The 18,820-nt window shown below is 39.6% G+C and overlaps 1 protein-coding gene across 1 annotated transcript in view; it reads right to left on the minus strand.

Annotated features, from left to right (window-relative positions):
- PHRF1 (PHD and ring finger domains 1) overlaps positions 1–18,820 on the minus strand; it is a 38,422-nt gene that overhangs the window by 7,945 nt on the left and 11,657 nt on the right. Inside the window, 5 exon segments of the mRNA XM_081934088.1 lie at positions 3,706–6,387; positions 8,502–8,656; positions 15,535–15,657; positions 17,445–17,632; positions 17,828–17,952. Coding sequence (XP_081790214.1) covers positions 3,706–6,387; positions 8,502–8,656; positions 15,535–15,657; positions 17,445–17,632; positions 17,828–17,952 — 3,273 coding nt within the window.

Genomic DNA, 18,820 nt, shown 5'->3' on the forward strand with positions numbered 1-18,820 from the left:
TGTCGAAGTGATGTCCCGGTGTTTGGAAGCCGTCGGGGTCTGGATGGGGGACAACAGACTCAAACTCAACCCCTCCAAGACTGAGTGGCTGTGGCTACCGGCGCCTCGGTTCAGCCAGTTGATTCCATCACTGGCCATAGGGGGCGAACAATTGCCCCCTGTGGAACGGGCGCGCAATTTGGGCGTCCTCCTAGACGCCCGGCTGTCAATGGATGATCATGTGGCAGCCGTGGCAAGGGGGGCGTTCCACCAGGTTCGCCTGGTGCGCCAATTGCGCCCCCCTTGCCACGGCTGCCCTTCTGGACCGTGATGCCCTACGCACAGTCACTCATGCACTGGTGACGTCTCGCCTGGACTACTGTAACGCTCTCTACATGGGGCTTCCCTTGGGACGCGCCCGAAGACTGCAGCTAGTCCAGAACGCAGCCGCGCGGGTAGTCATGGGGAGTACTAGGTACTCCCATGTAACACCTCTCCTGCGCGAGCTGCACTGGCTACCTGTGGTCTTTCGGGTGCGTTTCAAGGTTCTGATCACCATCTTTAAAGCGCTCCATGGCATAGGGCCTAGTTACCTGCGGGATCGCATCCTCCCACATACATCCCTGCGGCCAATCCGCTCTCACAGGGAGGGCCTTCTCCTGGTGCCGTCCACGAGGCAATGCCAACGGGCGACACCAAGGAGTAGGGCCTTCTCTGTGATGGGCCCAACCCTCTGGAATGACCTCCCCCCCGATATTAGAACCACTACTGACCTCCGCTCCTTCCGACAGAAACTGAAGACACACCTGTTCCGACTGGCTGGTTTGGCATAATTTTAACGTCTACCTCCTGGCATACACATTCTTACTGGTTTTTAGAGGGATATTGTTTTAAATTTAACTTGATATTTTAAACTTTTGTATTGATTTATTTATTAGCTGTACAGTTTGGCATATTTTACCCTCCTCTTATACATGTATTTATATAGTTATTTCTATGTTTTAATCTGTTGTATTTTAATACGGACTGTACACCGCCCCGAGTCCCTTTCGGGAGAGGGGGCGGTATATAAACGCTAATAATAAATAAATAAATAAATAAATAAATAAATAAATAAATAAATAGCATGGTCACTTGCCCCCAGGGTTCCTATGGCTTCAACACCTTCTATAATTTCCTCTCTGTTAGTGAGAATTAAGTCCAATATGGCTGATCCCCTTGTTCCCTTCTCTACTTTTTGGGAAACAAAATTGTCTGCTAGGTTCATTAGGAACTTGTTGGATCTTCCACTTGGTGCAGAGTTTGTTTCCCAGTTGATGTCAGGGTAGTTAAAATCTCCCATTACTATTGTGGTGTGCTTCCTACATACCTTAGTTAGCTGACTAGCAAAAAGTTCATCTACTTCCTCTGCTTGGTTGGGTGGCCTGTAGTATAGACCTATGGCAATGTCGTTTCCCCCCCAACCTTTAATATTGACCCAAATGCATTCAACATACTTCTCATCATTGTTGTGCTCTATTTCTGTAGAGATGTAGTTATTTCTTATATATAGTGCAATTCCACCTCCTCTTTTATTTGGTCTATTTCTTTTAAATAATTTAAATCCTTCTAGCTGTATGTTCCATTTGTGAGTTTCATCCCACCACGTTTCTGTAATGGCAACAATATCGTATCTGCCCTCATTTACTTGAATTTCTAATTCACCCTGTTTATTCCTCATACTCTGTGTATTAGTGTATAGACATTTGAGTCCATTTTGACTGACCCTGTGTTTACTGTCTACATAACCTGTGTTATGCCTGACTGCCCCTATTTTCTTGCCACTTGTATGATTCATGAACATGGTATGGCACTCACAATTAAATGCTTGGTTTTGTTTGACAGCAGGAGTGATAATCTTACTCACACAAACATCTATGTTATATGCACTGATAACCCTTTGAGTTTTAGATTGCTGGAGACAGAAATGTTCTGTATCATTTAATTCTCTGTCCCCGCTGTTCAGTTTAAATGTTCATCCAGAAAATCTGTGAATTTAATGCCAAGTAACTCAGTCCCTTTCTTGGATGGGTGCAAACCATCTCTTTTGTACAGTTTTTCATTGGATCAGCTGCAGGCATCATGACTAATAAAACCAAAGCCTTCCCTTTTATACCACTCCTTTAGCCACACATTAAACTCTGCTACATGCTGGCCCTTCCCTTTTTGTTCCTTATATACTGGTAAAACCTCTGAAAAGATAAGTCTACAACCTACACTACTAAGTTCATACCCCAAGCTCTGAAAATCATTCTTCACAGAAAGTACATCTTTTTGGGGCAGATCATTTGTGCCAAGATGTATAATAGCATCAATGTCACAGTCCTTACTTGCATTCTTGACTATCTTAAGAATACGCCTCTTGTCTCTGCTGGCAGTAGCACCTAAGACTGCTCTTCTCCTGCAGGATCTTTCTGGTAGGGGGGCTGATAGCATGGCATCTCCATAGAGTGGAATGGCCCAATTGGGCACCTAATTTCTGCTTGGAGAGCACAGATTAGAGATTCTAGATAGGCAATCTGTCTATGTAGATTAGTAATTTGTTTACAAAGGGGACAATATCCAAATTTGAAGAGAGTACTACAAAAGACAGGTGCAAAACAGCTATTACATTGAACTAAGCTGGTCATTTTGAAATAAAATAAAATCACAATCTCAAGCACACTAATCCAGAATGTATTATTGCTATTTTGGTTTATAGATATATGATTCTAGAAACCACTACCTAGTCCTCTTTGTCTCTCTGACTCCCCCCTTGTAGCCAGCAGGGCCCCTACCTTTGTCTCTCTGACTCCCCCCTTGTAGAAAACAGCTCCAATCACCAGCCTCAGGAAGGTTCAAAAGGTTTATTTTAGCACAAAGGCTATTCTCTGTTTTTAGAAAGACCTCCACACTCAAACTGACTAGCATATTACATCCTAGGTTGAGTGATACTTAGCACATCTGTTGTGATTCCAGAATAAGGGTGAAGGTAGCTGAATCCTAAAGCTATATAACATTCCTACTGATTAATAACATACCACGTATACATTATGTACAGGAAACATGGGTCAGTTAACACTATGCCTGACTTTTCCTTTGACACCCGCATCTGAACTAGAAAGTTATGATTTGCAATTGCCTCCAAATTACAGTCAAGCTTTGGTTTACAATACTGGCTAGGAGGTTAATTGTCAGTTCATAAAACACAAAAGAATGAAGGAGACCAAAGGAGGGGGGAAAAACCCACTAAAAATTAAAAATCCATCATATGACAATACAATACACAAAGGACATGATAAACAGAGCCAAGAGGGATTACTACTCAGGAAATGTTCTGAGAGATCTGTAATTACCCTCCTAAATGTAACATATACCTGATCTGTACCTGTCTATCACAATAATCCTCAACCTTCTCCTTTATAGACTACATACCTGAAAAGTTTTCAGAACAATCATATGACACAGGAATCAACAACCCTGCATCCATGGAACTGGGGCACATGTGTCTCCCCCAATCTCCCAATGTGTATCTGCACAGTTCCCACTTACACATTGTAAATGTGTACCAGAAATCACATCAACAGTGAATCTCACAAGATGTTGTTTGAATCAAGAGGAACATAATTTTTAAAATGGGAAAATTGGATTTTATTCTAAATTGTGCTTCAATTTTTTTACTTTTTTAAAAAAAATCATCTTACTTACTTGCTGTTTTATCTACGGCCACCGTATCACTTTCTTCTTCTTGAAGATTCCACGTAACTCTCTTCACTAATGATTTAGATTTCAACACAGGACTCTGAGCTACTGCTTCCAGTTCAGCCTTATTTGTATCAACTGTACTTTCAACTAATGCAGGCTCCACATCTTTTGACAATACTGGCATTTTGCTTTCAGGCAAAGTTTGAGATAGACTTGCCTCATCACAGCTTGGTGTATATGCCTCCTTTTCGGGAAGAGAATCTATTAAGAAAGGACATATATCATCGTCATCTTCTTTAATTTCAATTTCCTCCTGTCTCTCACTGCTTTGGTTATCAAATATTGATGAATCATAGTCTATTGTCAATTCAGTGGAGGAATCTATATTATCAGGTAACGCTTCAAAATCTGTGAAATCCAGTTGGGAAGGAAGTACCTCATTATCTAACTTATCATCATCCACTCTAGTACTCTCATCAAATGAAACTTTAATTATGTTATCTTTTGAAGAAATCTCTTGTACAGGTGTTAGATCACAATAAATATTTGTCGCTTCTTGCTCTGTGTTGTCCAACTCCTGTTCCCAAGAAAGAGAATGCTCAGAATTTCTGATTTGGTCATCCAAAGATCTGAGCTCTTTTTCCTGAGGAGGTTGTAGAGACATCTTTTTTGGTTTGTGTTTCTTTTCTTTGGAGCAGGATTGAGATTGTAAAGGCTTTTCCTTAGATTTAGATCCTTTTGATTCATGGGGTTTTAATTCGGGAGGTGATCTTGAACGCCTTTTATGTTTCTCCCGAGATCTAGATCCTTTTGTAGTTCTTGAGCTTGAGGTCCTCTCCTTCTCATACCTATCATAGCTCCTCTCTCTTTTGTGTTTCTTTTTTTTAGCTCTCTCAGCACTATTTGATTGGGAACTTTCTGGATCTCTCGCTCTAGAATGCTTTTTCTTTTTCTTGGTGCCATATATTTCAAAAGAAGAATTGCCAGGACTACCAGATTGCGACCGAGATCTCTTATGCTCTTTGGGCCAGACACTTGGTTTTTTGTCTTTAGTTTTACTTTTTGCTTTCTTTTTTTTCGACCGCTCGTGGCTACTGGAACAATCACTAGATGACCGACGGGTTTTTGCTTTAACTCCGTGGCTTTTGCTATATTTTTTTTCAACTGAGTGGGACGCTGATCTGGAACTTCTTTCCCTTGAATGTGTCCTTGATCTAGATCTTGATTTCCTCGGTTTGCCTTCTTTGATGTCTATCTTTTTAATTTTAACTTCTCTCTGACCTGGAGAACTGGAATTTGATGGGGATCTCGAAAAAGACCGTTTTCTTGCTTGCACGCTTTTAGCATTTTGCTGCTGTTTCCCTATTGAGGGGCTAACTAATTCCTTTTTTACCCTAACTGTATCCCAATCATCTTCAAAATCAACCCCAGGGCTATCTTTATCCTCGTCGTTTATCTGCTCTGCATCAGTAACTTGCTTAATAGCTGAGGAACTACAGGGTGTACCTGAGTCTTCGTTATCATCAATTTTATCTTGTTCTTCATCAGAAACCTGTTCCACAAATCTCTCCTTTATTACCATGTCATCATGAGATTCTGCGTTACTTGAAGGGGCCTCCAACGAATCAACCTCAGATTCAAAGATATTTTCCAGTGGGTAAGGAGTAATGCGGCGCACGGTTTGGAAGGTCTGAACTTTTGAACTTCCTATGGATATTGTTCTGGTAATATTAGTGAGGGGTAGCCTTTCAGGGCTACTGTGTGTCGAGCTCGAGTCAGAGCCTGTGGGATCAAAAGGATCATATATTTCACTTTTGACGGGTTTCGCTTTTTTCAGTGAAAAAAGGGGTGAAGGATTCTCCTTCTGTTGCACTTTATTGTCCACCGGTCGAAACGTATTGCAAAATCCAGGATTACACAGTCTGTTAGAATGAGCCACGTTTCCAGGGATGTTGATTTTAAAGCTCTCAAAGGAGGAACTTCCAACTTTCCCTCTTGCTGAAGAAAACAAGGAACTGCCATGAGCAGAACTTGCAGAAGTTGAATGCGTTTGTTGCTGAGTAGCTTGCGGCTTGCTGGTTTCCATTCTGTTGCTTTTGATTGGCTGGCTTGTGTTTCCTTTGCCAGTCAACTGTGTTATACAGGAGCTGGGAATGTTATTATTTTGGTCAGTGGCAGGTTGTAGTCCCAGGTGTCCACTGTTTGTTTCCTTCTTAATCTTTGGTATTCTTGGAAGTTCAGAGATATCAGGCCTTTTAGGAGAAGATTTCAAAGGCTGTTTGCCATAAACTGCTTTTGAAATGGAACTGGAGTTGTTGTTTAGTTTAGGAGGTGCAGAAAGAGGGCCTAAAGGTAGTTTAGAGCTTCCATTAAATTTGAATGAGTCACCCAGTTTGCTCCCGATTCTATTCAGATTGGTTAAATTATGAGTCTGAACAGATCTTGGAGTCATGGAGTAATCAAATCGAATTGGCGCCCTTCCAATTGTAGCATGTGGAGAAGTCACTGTTCTGTTTGTTACGCTTAGTGACAATGGCGATGACGAGCAAGGCTTTGAGACAGGAGTTTTAGAGTTGAAAGAATCAGTGCCAGAGTTTGTAATTAAGGTCTCCAAAATTGGTGTCCTTGATTGGGAATTGTCCTCCAAAGCTTCGTCTGCTTGTGAGCTGCCACGCAGTAATGGGACTGAAAACAATGAAGAGAAAAATGAGTTTTCAAACATGTGCTTGTATTAATACAAAAAAAAAAAAACATTGCAATGTTAAAATGAAAGAAAAACATTTTGAGCAGTGGTTATCCTTATGAAATGAGCTATCACTGAAATGTTTTTAGAAAATTATTTTATTGCAAGTATTTTTATATTAGATGAAAATATAAAAATTCTGGCCGGCTACAAAACCCCCAAGAACTACAAACAAAAATTAAAAAAAAACAGAATACAATTAATAAAAAAGGAAAAATTATGGACTATTTAGAAAAGTCACTTGTAAATTAATTATTAAACAATGTATAAAAATTTCAAATTAAAAAATGTTTCTTCTTGTAAAATATGCAATCTGTGACAAAGAGGAACATATTGCATTATTTTTGATTAATGGGAAATGATTTCTCAAATACTTCTCTTGGCAATTGCTTCGTGATATAATCAAAGTTAATTACCACATATTGAAATACTACATTCAATCTTAGGGGCTTTTAACATAGCAATAATGCTCTTTTTCTAAAATTAATCTTAATTTTAGAAAACCCCTCTTATATGATAAGCTATTGCAAAACAATTTCATAAACATCTATTTGTATTGCTTCCAGATTTAAAAGTAAGTTGTCTCCTTTTACAAAATCTAGATATTCCATATATATTGAGTTCCTTTTTTGAAACAAGTAAGTGTAAACACTCTCTAATTGCTTCCAACCCAAGATTTTAATGTTAGCAGAATGTGAATGTAGTAATTATCTTATCTTAGCTTTGACCAAATATTACAAAAATTAGAATATTCTTCTAAGGGGAAAAAAAAACCCAGAACACATGTATAGATTTAGACTCAGTCCACCTATGCTTTGCATTAACAATACTCAGTCCTAGTGAGACCAAATGGCTCTGTGTATTTGAACGCTTCACCCCCGCCTGGCTCTGGGCACATTGCAGCTTTGGTTTTGAACAGGATGGCAGTATTTCAGGCAAAACCACTGTGCAATCTGGAGTTCTTTCTAGACTCAAAGCTCTTGCTTCAAGAGCTCCTGGTCCTATGTCTGTTGCACCCTTTCCTGGATCGGGAGACTCTGTTCAATCACTCATGCCCTAGTAACCTCTTGATGTGACTGTAAAACACTGTACATGAACTGCCCTTAAAAGAGTAATCAGAAGCTTTACCTGGTACAGAATGTGACATGTGACACCTCTGCTCCAAGAGCTGCGTTGGCTACCAATATGCTTCTGGGTGCAATTCAAGATGCTGGTGTCCCCTCTGAAACTCTCCATGGCTTGAGGGAAGGCCACCTGCAGAACCATCTCTCCCTGAATATTTCTACCCATTCCCGTCAGGTTCTGCAGGAGAGGCACGCTTCAGGTCTGTCTGTTTCAGAGTGTTGTTTGGTAGCATTCAGGAAGAAAAGCCTTTTCCTCCATGGCATATATGCCCTCTGGAATATCATTCCTCTGGAGAGCAGAATGGCCCTGAATGTTTTGGCATTCCACAAAGGCTTGAAGGTTTGCTTCTCTGCCCAAGCGTGTGTGTGTGTGTCTGTGTGTGTGCGCGCACGCGCTGCTGCTGCAGGTTCGCAGAGACTCTGGGAGGGCGAAAAACAGGCCTCCCAGAAGTTCCGGAAGACCAGAAATGGGCCCGTTTCTGGCTTCCGGAGGGTCTCTGGAGTGCAGGGGAGGCCATTTTTGCCCTCCAGGAGGCTCGAGGAAAGCCTCTGGAGCTTGGGGAGGGAAACTCCCCCCTTCCATGTGTGCATGTGTGTGTGATATAGCTTGCTTTCTGATTGTTTGGATTGTGTGATTTTGCTTTTCCCTATGTACATTTTGTTAACCACTTAGAGCCGGGGTGTCAAACTCGCGATGACACATTGTCGTCCTGTGACGTATTACAACTTTCCCCCCTTCGCTAAAATTGGGGTGGGGGTGGCCAGCATGTGTCACATCCGGCCCGCAGGCAGCGAGGTTGACACTCCTGACCTAGAGCCACATTTTTGAAATGGGTGGCTATATGAATCAAAATAAATAAAATAAAATAAGATAAAACTAAATAATAAAACTAAGATAAAAACTTAAGGCTGTTAGAAGCTTTAGATCTCACCAGTTTTCTTTGCTGTTAAGGATCCATCTCTATTAATAACAACATCAGAACCACTCATCATAAGGAGGCTCTGTCCAGTCAGGATGCTCCCCAACAAGTCGGGCACAGGGGCGGGTTCAGCTTCTGGCTCAGATATCAAGGCAGGAACACCCCTCCTATAAATCAGAGAGTTTTTGGATTGCATAGAAGTACACCAATTGCGTCAACTTAGTAAATTAGCTTTCCTTAGAAGTTCAGAAGTATAGTTCATGAACTCAGCACAATGATATGGTTTTACACAGGCAACACTTATTTTTAAATGACTGCTGCCCGTTCTTTCTTTTAAAAAAATGCAGCACAAAAAAATGAAATAAAACAAAATATGATAAGGAAACAAAAGCTCAGGTACCGTTTTTTTCTCTAGAGACTGCAGAAGGAAAAGCATTGGAAAAAATGCAATATTGTATCCCATACGTCCATGCAAGTTTAGCCATGGTGTGGTAGAAGGCCAAGAAAATGAAAATCCTGAAAGGGCTGAAGATGGGTAACATGTGTTTATGGGAACTGAGGACATCTCAGACTCCGAATGGGTTGGCACCGATCCAGAAGGGCCAAGTGCAGAGCAGACCAGTGTTCTCTTCTCTCTTATCAGCACCCAATTGGCCTCAGTTACCTGGAATGTATTTGAGCAATTGGGCTATGAAGTGCAATCTTTACTGGGCAATAATGACCAAGTCAAAATAGTCTATCTTCTACTACAGGGGTGTCAAACTCAAGGCTTGTGGGCCAGATTCAGTCAGTGGGGTGCTCAAATTTGGCTCGCAGGGCCGGCCTGGAAATAGCAAAGGACCAGCCTGTGGTGCCTCTGGCAGTCAAAACAGGGTGCAGGGGTGCTGCGCACGATGCCTCTGGCAGCCAAAATGGGGCGCAAAGGGGCTGCACACAGCCCCCATGTCCCATTATGGCCGGCAAAGTGCTGCAGGAGGTGTCCATTCTGTCTCAACCAGTAGCCGGCCCATGGAGAACTACAATGCTGATCCGGCCCTCAAAGAAATCCAGTTTGACATCAGTTCTATTAGGTTCATGGTTAGGCTACCCCAATGCTTGTTACACAGGGCCATCCTTGAAGACAAACTGAAAATGCAGCTGGTGGAAAATATAGAAAAGGCTTCTGTTTGAAACATTTTCCAGAAAACATGTAACACAGGTTTTAAAGGAACACACAGTGTACCCAGTAGCAACTAATCTTCAAATTTTAAATTAAGAGTCTAAGATTAGTATGTTATATGTGGATGCAGAAGTGGGCCTTCCTTGCTGCAGATTTTGTACAGGTAGTCCTTGACTTACAGCAGTTCGTTTAGTGACCATTCAAAGTTACAAAAGTACTGAAAAAAGTAACTTATGACTGTTTTTTTCACTCCTAAAGTTAAGCTATCACCTATACTGTTTATTTTTCAGTGTCAAGTGAAGACTTACTTTGTATCCATGCATTTGGGTTTTAACTAGTGAATTATATACTCAAATAAATACAATGGTCAAAAACAACCAAATGTAAAAAGAAAAAGCCACAATTCTTTAATCTCATTGAATTAAACGTGTTGCAAGTTTAAGAATTCAATGTAAGTATCAGATGCAACAATTCAGTTTCTTAAAAAAAATAGTTGCAAAGTGGGCTTTTAAATTGTAACATAGCACAATACAAGCTAAGGCACATCCCATTCCTCATGAAGAGTAACAAGTAGAAAAGGAATTGCAAAACAGCAATATGTGGAAAGGAAGAAAAAACAAAGGAGAAATAAATCTTAGAATAATTGAAGCTTTTTTCTTTCTTTCAAAATGAGCATTTGCTTGGAATTGGCAAATGAAATATATATCTTCAATTTTATATCCTCCGTTTTGACTAATAAGTGATCCTAAAATCTATAACAGAGCACCTTAAATCCTCCTCTATCTATACAAATGTGTCTCAACCTTAAGATCATACGCAAGAGGCCCTGCTTTGTGTTCTCAACTAGAAATACGATGAATTCAGAATTCATACATTATTATTTTTTTGCAATACCACCGACTTTATGGTAAGCCATGCCCAAATAATTTGCCCTGCCTACAGGAACTACTCTTTTTTTCAGCAAATAATTACAACCTGCTTTTTTAATAGGATTTGAATATTATTTTGACTGAGCGGTTTTAAGTAAACTTATTGAAATTTATGTCAACTTCGTGGGATCATCTCAAAACATGTCAACTGGCAGAACGGGAAGAGGTAATATTAGTCCACTCTTCTTCCCATTCTCTCTTCCCCAGCAGCAACTCTCCCACTGATCTATGATCCACACCCCACAGCAAGATGGAGAAACCTCAGAGCATTCAGCAAACAGCAAAACTGCACCAGATCGAAAGCTTTCTGGTAACTGAAGGCACCGTTCCAGCCAAGGGAGGCTTTTGCTCTATGCAACCCATTGCTTTGAGTTTTGTCACTACGAATATTTCTTGCAAATGCCGAAATAATGAAAGATAGCTATGTAAATACATCACGAGTTAACGCTAGATAGGCAATCACTTTGAACGAGTGACATCTAAAACTATCCAGGTAGGCCTTGCTTACTGACCACGTTTAGCAACCATTCAAAGCTGTAACAGTGCTGAAAATTTAACTCTTATGATCAACCTTTGCATTTATGGCCATCATGGCATCCCAGGGATCATATGATTGACATCTGAGTCCTTCGTAGGTGCATGTTTATGACCACAGTAGTATCCAGTCATGTGATCACTATTTGTGTGATTAGCAACTGGGTGGCAACAAGCAAAGTCAATGGAGAAAGCAAGAGTGCAAGTCATTGTCATGTGATGTCTTGCTTAACAACTGCAGGTGATTTGTTTAACAACCCCAATGGAAGTGAGTTCAAGAGTCCACCATGGTCATGTGAGGTTTTGCTTAGCAACCCTGGTGCTTAGCAAGAGTTACTAGTTCCAATTGTGATCACTAATTGAGGACTACCTGTATTTCTTTTCTATTTTAAAAAAATACTCTGCATCCAAGAACTTAATTCCGAAGGACAGTTTACAAATTTATAAGTAAACTGATAAACCCTTACGTTCAACTAAAATTCAACACATATTTTGAAGAAAAAAAAGAAACCCCAATGAATTGCTCCCATGTTGGAATGTCATTCTGGCATTCCTACTGGTGCCATTTTGGTTTCACCTTACCTGTAGAAACTCACCTTCAACTTGCCTTCCTTGGAGGTTAACATTTGGCTGCATTCCTGCTCTTTAGTAGATTCTCCCCTAAATCTCAATGAGCTTTGGCCCTCTGGCTCTAGAGGGGACATCTCAGTGTATTCAGCTTACAGTATGGCTCCTAATAAAAAGGAAGCAGAAAGCTCCCTAAACTTTAAAGCATATTTATTAATAGTAATAGTATTTTACAGGCATGGATCCACATGACAGAAACTTCATTTTTTTATTATAATTCTTGGGGAGAGGAGCAGGAATCCAGCCAAATGACCCTCTTCAAATCCTAAACATGGAAACTATTTCTTGTATACAAATTTACTAGTCAAAACTCTAGGATCCTTTCTCTCTTTCTCACCCCCTACTACCTATTTCACAGCATACCTAGGATAATAATATGTGGGGGAAGAGAAAACTGAAAAGAAAGCCAGGCAAAATAAATAATACCAAGTAATTTAAAAAATAATAATCTGGCACATTCAGTATCACGTAGGAATTGTGAATTAGCTACTTTTACAGAAATGTTGAAGGAAAAAAGAGCCAAATGCATTCACAAAGCTCTTACTTAAATATATCTTCTAGTACTCCTGATATGGAAAACTGACTTCACTGATTCCTATATTGACTGTGGACAGGAAAGAATAATAAACATGGTTTCTTCTCATTATGTGTAGTTTGCTTCTATCTGAATACCCTTAAATATCATCATAATATCCAAAGGTGGTTGGCAAAAAAGCAGCCTTTGACAACATGGCGTTTTCAACAGCAGCCGTACTGGCTTGGATTTTGGATACAAATGTTATTGGGTTGAAAAAAAGCTTCCCAGAACAGCTTGGAACCACAAATTCTAGCACTGCTGGATGACTTACAACGTCCCCTTTTATTCTTCCTAACCAACAGTGAAAGATTTCACATAGGGTAGCAAAGATCCAGAAACAGTTATTCACTCTGAGCCTGCAAGACCTATGATGCCGCTTCTCTTATTGCCGTGTTCTCAAGTTCTTCCTTGAAACCCACTTTTCCACAAAGCGTTGGTCAAAGTTTCCACCATAGCTAAGTTTAAGCAATTCATAAATTGCTTTAAGATGATATTGATACATTTCACATTTTTAAAAAGGGACCACAGTCACTTCAGGTACTTCCTCTGATTAGCTCATGACTTTTATCTCCCTATATTTCAGTTGTCAGCTGTTTTAAAGCAGGGGCCTGTTTTCTCTTCCTGTAAGAAGAACCAAAGAGGTAACTGATGCCATCTCTAATTAAATAAATAAGAGTTTTAGGCCAATGATGTAAAGCTGTCTCACTCATTCCTCCAAAACTTGAAGTAAGCCCCCCTTTGCCCTTTCCTCTCATACCCACAAGCAATCGTCCTGTCTGGCCAAATCCCCAATCCCTGATTTAAGTCTCCAACTGCAAAAGAATACCCCCAGACCCAACATTCCTTCTCATATGCCTGTTAAAGGAACATGGTCACTATTTAAAAGGAAGTAAACGAGTTGCATCCTACAAACTCATCACTAGAAGTGGTTACTCTAAAGATCTCAGGAATTTATGACTGGCTGGGCTACCAGCTTTTTTATAGATTGCTGAACATCTGGAACACTGCATCCTTTATGTTTTGAATTTTGTATAAAGTGCTTAGTATCTAATCCTGGCCTAAATAAGCAAACATAAAAAAGGGAAACATTAATACACATAAATAGTCGTACTTACAACCATTTGTTCAGTGTCCGTTCAAAGTTCCAACAGTACTGGAAAAAAGTGAATTGTGACCATTTTTAATACTTACAACCACTGCCAGCACCCCTATGGTCAAACACTTGGCAACTGGCATGTATTTATGACGGCTGCTGGTGTCAAGTTATCACCTTTTGCAACCTTCTGGCAAACAAAATCAATGGGGAAGCTGGATTCCCTTAACCGTGTTACTAATTAACAACTGCAGTGATTCACTTAACAACTGTGGCAAGAAAGGTCACAGAGTGGAGCAGAACAAGTGCCTTGCTTAGTAATGGAAATTTTGGAGTCAATTGTGGTTATAAGTTGAGGACTGCCTACATGTAGAAGTATGCTTACACAACAACAAAAACATTTCCTTTATATTTTCTGTTACAAATTAAGAAACAAAAATGTTTATAGTGAAATGCGGAGTATGCTTAAAATAGAATTTGAGAGAAAAAAATGTATATACTAACCATGGCTTGTTTGAAAATGGTTTGTTAAACAACCCATGCTGTGTTTTCCCAGTATACAGAGCCAAAAACTATGGCTTATAAACAAAGATTTACACACCACATAAAGCTACCTTTCGTCTTAGTTGATTTCTCTAAAACAGAAATCAACTTTCTGTTGTCTATAAATCTGGTTTGTAACATTTCCTCCGTCCCTTCCTCCTCCCCTCTCCCACACACCAAAAAAAGGCAGAACTGGGTATCAAAGAAAGGAATAGGGCTGTGGCCTTTCTCTTTCTCGGCTTTCTCCATCAAAATAGAGGATACTGATGACAATGTACTTCAGAAATATACACACCGTACATTATGTACATTAGAAAAATATTTCCTGCATCCTTTAAGACACATCCCCAGGCTGAAAACAGAACTACCTCATTCTGACCATCAATTGTTTAGTAATTGTTTTGAGTACCTATAAGATTTTCTATAGAAGAATGCAATTTCTTAAACTACATTTATTTCAACTACCATACCGTCCACATATTGAGAAAACTATTAAATGTTTTCATATTCCCACAAAAACAGAATCAACTAGGATGAAGCTAGTGTATATGCACATATTCATGTAAACATTAACCATATATTAATATTGATGATTATCACCCAGGCACACATTGAAAATTTTCATTTTGCTGAACTCAATTTTGGTACAGGCACGTTAAGCTTTTTTAAAAGGGAAAGCTAGACAGAATTGTAAAATTCTGTATTTCTCAACTAATTCTAAAGCCATACATGCAGGTACAAAATAACAGCAAAACGATCCCCTTTTGCTACTCTGTCAGCAAATTCACTTTTTAATTCAATGTTCTTTTCAGTATTTTAAAAAATATTCTAAGTTAAATATTCTGAGCTTACCACACGTATCTTTCATTCACTTTATACCCCATCTTTAATTCAGGGGCTCAAAATAGTACTTGTAGTCCTTTCTCCTATTCCCCCCCCCCAATCCAACACAATTCTGTGTGATCAGTTGGGTTGAGGGAGAATGACTGACCCAAAATTACTCAATGAGATTCTGTAGCTGAGGGTGGGCTAGATTCTGGGTTTTCTTTCTCCTACTCAACACTTCAATTGTTACATCATGCTGGCTTTTCCCAATATTCTTGGAAGTATATGTTTTTTAACTGAACACCCTACAAAAAGTTTATAACAGGATCCTATACTCGTTATGTCAAATAGGCTTTATACTGGAACACAAATTGTTAGCAAGCAGCACAATAAATGCAACTCTTGAGAGTCATTATTATTGCACTCCTTCCTCATTAACTTTCCTTTGTTTCAGAATTCAGTGAAAATGTTCCTTTTGTAATATAAGCTAGATATACTAATTCTTCCAATATATTAGTTGTGATCTTTTCAGCAGAAGAAAAATGGAAAGAAACCATCCATATCTTATCCAAAGACAATTAACCATCAAGACTGTCAAGGTGTATGTTCTGTTTATATTACTTGCACTGGAGGAAACGGTAGCTTTTCGATGTGGCATGCAAAGAAATCATAAGAGATTCACCAGGCAGAAGAAAACTTTGTTAGAAAGCTCAAGCAAGTACTTTATACAAGAAAGCATCTTCTCTGACTAGTCTTACCCTGGGAGCCCAACAGCCACTGGCCTAGCAACAGGGCGATGTGATCTAAGTGCTGACTGGGAAAGACATCTTCTTTTGGTGCTCATTGGTGAAGCTGAGTTAGCAACAGGAAGTTCTTCATTGCTAAAGAGAGAAAAACTCAAAAATCACTGAAAATGCCCAATCATAGCTCATTTTTATTACCTATTATTATTATAGTGGGTCCCACAGTCAACCAGATGTTTAGACTGGATTTGACGATTTTGATCCACCTATGGAGTCCTTCCCAAGGAGCTGGATAGGCAGACATTATCGTTTGATGCTGTTCAAGGAATTGTTGCAGGATGTCAACTATTCTAAATAGAGCTGCCTTCTGCAATTGACTGATTGGGATTGTCAATGCCGATGGTGTTCAAGTAGTGCTATTATTGTTGTTGTTGTTACTGTGATGATGATGAATGTTTGAAATTGAAGGAAAGCACACGTGCAATATATTAATTTCTCTTGAGTAAATTTTAGGATGTACTTTGGCACTAGACCCACATTTTTTTCTTTCCTGGTAAGTTTAATGCAACTTACAATCACTGCTGTATTAGGAGTAAGTATTCAAAAAGACACAAATATTTCTTTCTGAAAACTGTCAAAATTGCCATAAACTTTTTTTTTAAGAGCCCCAAATGGGAAAGTACACATTTTAACATTTAGAGAGTGAAACATTCTGGAAAACTCTAGAACATAACATTTTTCCTCTGGCATACTGATTGAGCTATTTGTGAGTTTTGTCATATTTTATGAACAAAATATAGCTTATGGTGTTCCAGACAGTGTATTTTGATAAACAAGTCTGCTTCAAGGAGCCATGTTCAAAACATCAAACTGCTTCCAGTTGGAGAATTAATTTCTGGAAAATCATCAGATCACCCCTAGAGTGGTCATACTGGCAAAGCCCAGGCAGGAAATGGAATATTCCACAGGTTTTCAGTTTCAAGCAAAACAAAATGAGAAAACCCATTACATTGGAGGCATTGATATGAAACATTTAACAAACTGCTGTGTTAAGAGGAAGAAAAAAAAATTCAAGAGGAAGAAAATGCCAAGTAAAATGTTCAATATGAGGGAAGCATCAATATGAAGTTCTCAAAAGAAGACAAGTAACACACTCAGACTTGAAATATGTACCGCTGAAAATATCAAAATACACAAATGAAGAGATACAGAGCCGTGCTGGTGCAGTGGTTGGAATGCAGCACTGCAGGCTAACTCACTGCTCACTCCAGTTCAATTCTGAATGGCTCAAGGTTGACTCAGCCTTCATCCTTCTGAGATCGGTAATATGAGGACCCAGATTGTTGGGGGCAATATGCTGACTCTGTAAACCACTTAGAGAGGGCTGTAAAGCACCATGAAGCACTATATAAGTCTAAATGCTATTGTTATTACTACACTCAGATTTCATGCTAGAATTTGGGCAACCTTTACAGAGAGATTCCATCAATTGAAACGTTAATCTTCAAGATGAGTAACTTATGAGCCACAGTGGCACAATGGTCAGAGTGCAGTACTGCAGGCTACTTCTGCTGATCATCAGCTGCCAGCAGTTCGGCAGATTGAATCTCACCAGGCTCAAGGTTAACTCAGCCTTCCATCCTTCCGAGGTGGGTAAAATGAGGACCCAGATTGTTAGGAGTAATATGCTGACTCTGTAAACCGCTTAGAGTAGGCTGTAAAAGCACTATCAGCGCGGTACGATATATAAGTCTAAGTGTTATTGGTTATTGCTATTAGTAATGCACTGAAAATTCTTAAAGAAAAATGAGCATCAGATAATAACCTTGATCTGTTCAAAGCCATTCCAAACATGACATCACTTGGAGTCTTACTCTGGTTTCTTTAAACATTCATTATCTTCTTCCCACTTATCTTATGCTTACCTGTTGTATGGATCTAGTTCAAAGGGATCCCCAAAGACAGAGAGGGAGGCAGCTCCAATATCGGCTCTCATAAACCCAAGTGACGGTTCTATTGGTTTGCAGATGGAAGGGATTGAAGTACCACGTATAGGCTTGCCAAGATGAAGAGTTTTTGCTATTCGAGAACGAGCTGTCACCTCAGCCCTCACCTGGATAGAACATTAAGTTAGCTAAGCTAAAAATGTCCAGTTAACTTAAGAGGCAAAAGAGAAAATACACAACAGCAGCCACCAACATCCTCTTAAAAATTATCACTGATTTTTTTTAAAAAAAATCCCAATAAAACATGCCACTTGATTAATCAACTATATTTCTGCACTCCTAAAAACAGTGTGGGAGAATACCTGGGTTTTTTTCCCCTTTCTCCTCTTTGTCCGATGCTTGCGTCTCTTAATCCACGTTCCAGCGCCTTTTTTCCCAGCTGATGATTTGGTGCGCCATTTTTTACTGGTGGTTTTTCTTCTCCTGCCTGAATTAAATGGAAATTACAACAAAGAGATGATGCTCTGTTGGGACTCTTATTACACTGCACCACCCCAGTTGGCAATTTCAGACAGACTTTCTGGAATATCTGCATGAGCGAGAAAACTTCAAGATCCCCAACAGGCTGTTGTGCTCACCACCACCCTCTCAATCTCTTCTTTACCCACTAGTTAAATTATGACGCAGAACAAAGAACTCAAAGAACCAGCATTCATTTTATTTTCAGGAATGCTTCACAGTCTCTTTTAGAAAAGAAAAACGCGGGTGGCTGTTGTGCACTTTTTAGTTTAAAAATGTGCCAATTTCCTCAGAGAGAAGAGAAATACAAGTCGGAGCTAGAGGGAATGGTAGGGACTATTACCCCCATCAGCTACACAGTGTTCTAACCAGCACATGTATTGTGATCAGCCATGTCTCTATGCCATCCCACCAGAAACAGGACGTGTTCTTAAAATTCCCACAGGGAACATCTATTTGCCCAAATAGGAGGATTGAGATATCTGATCGTCTGAGTGCGCTGACAATTTCATTGACTGCATAATGCAAAGTATTAGCTCATGCCACATTTCTCATGTTTACCAAGCAGCACGAGTTCCACACTCCTTATACACCTCCGACCTACATTAATCACCAATTGAATGGTTTTTTCTCATCAAAAGCAATTCTATGCATTAATATAGGGATGCACAGATTTCATTAGGTCTATGTATATATATATGCTTATCAAAGCTTATCACCATTAATTAATACGTTTCTGTATACAGAAATTGCATTGCTCTTTACTGAAAGCTACAGTCACCACATAGAAAGTCCGCCACTCACTTGTATTTTTCAGCTGTAAAGTTTTGGAAGAA

The sequence above is a fragment of the Natrix helvetica genome, assembly GCF_964273705.1.
Source record: "Natrix helvetica genome assembly, chromosome: 1".
In the NCBI taxonomy this organism is placed as follows: domain Eukaryota; kingdom Metazoa; phylum Chordata; class Lepidosauria; order Squamata; family Natricidae; genus Natrix; species Natrix helvetica.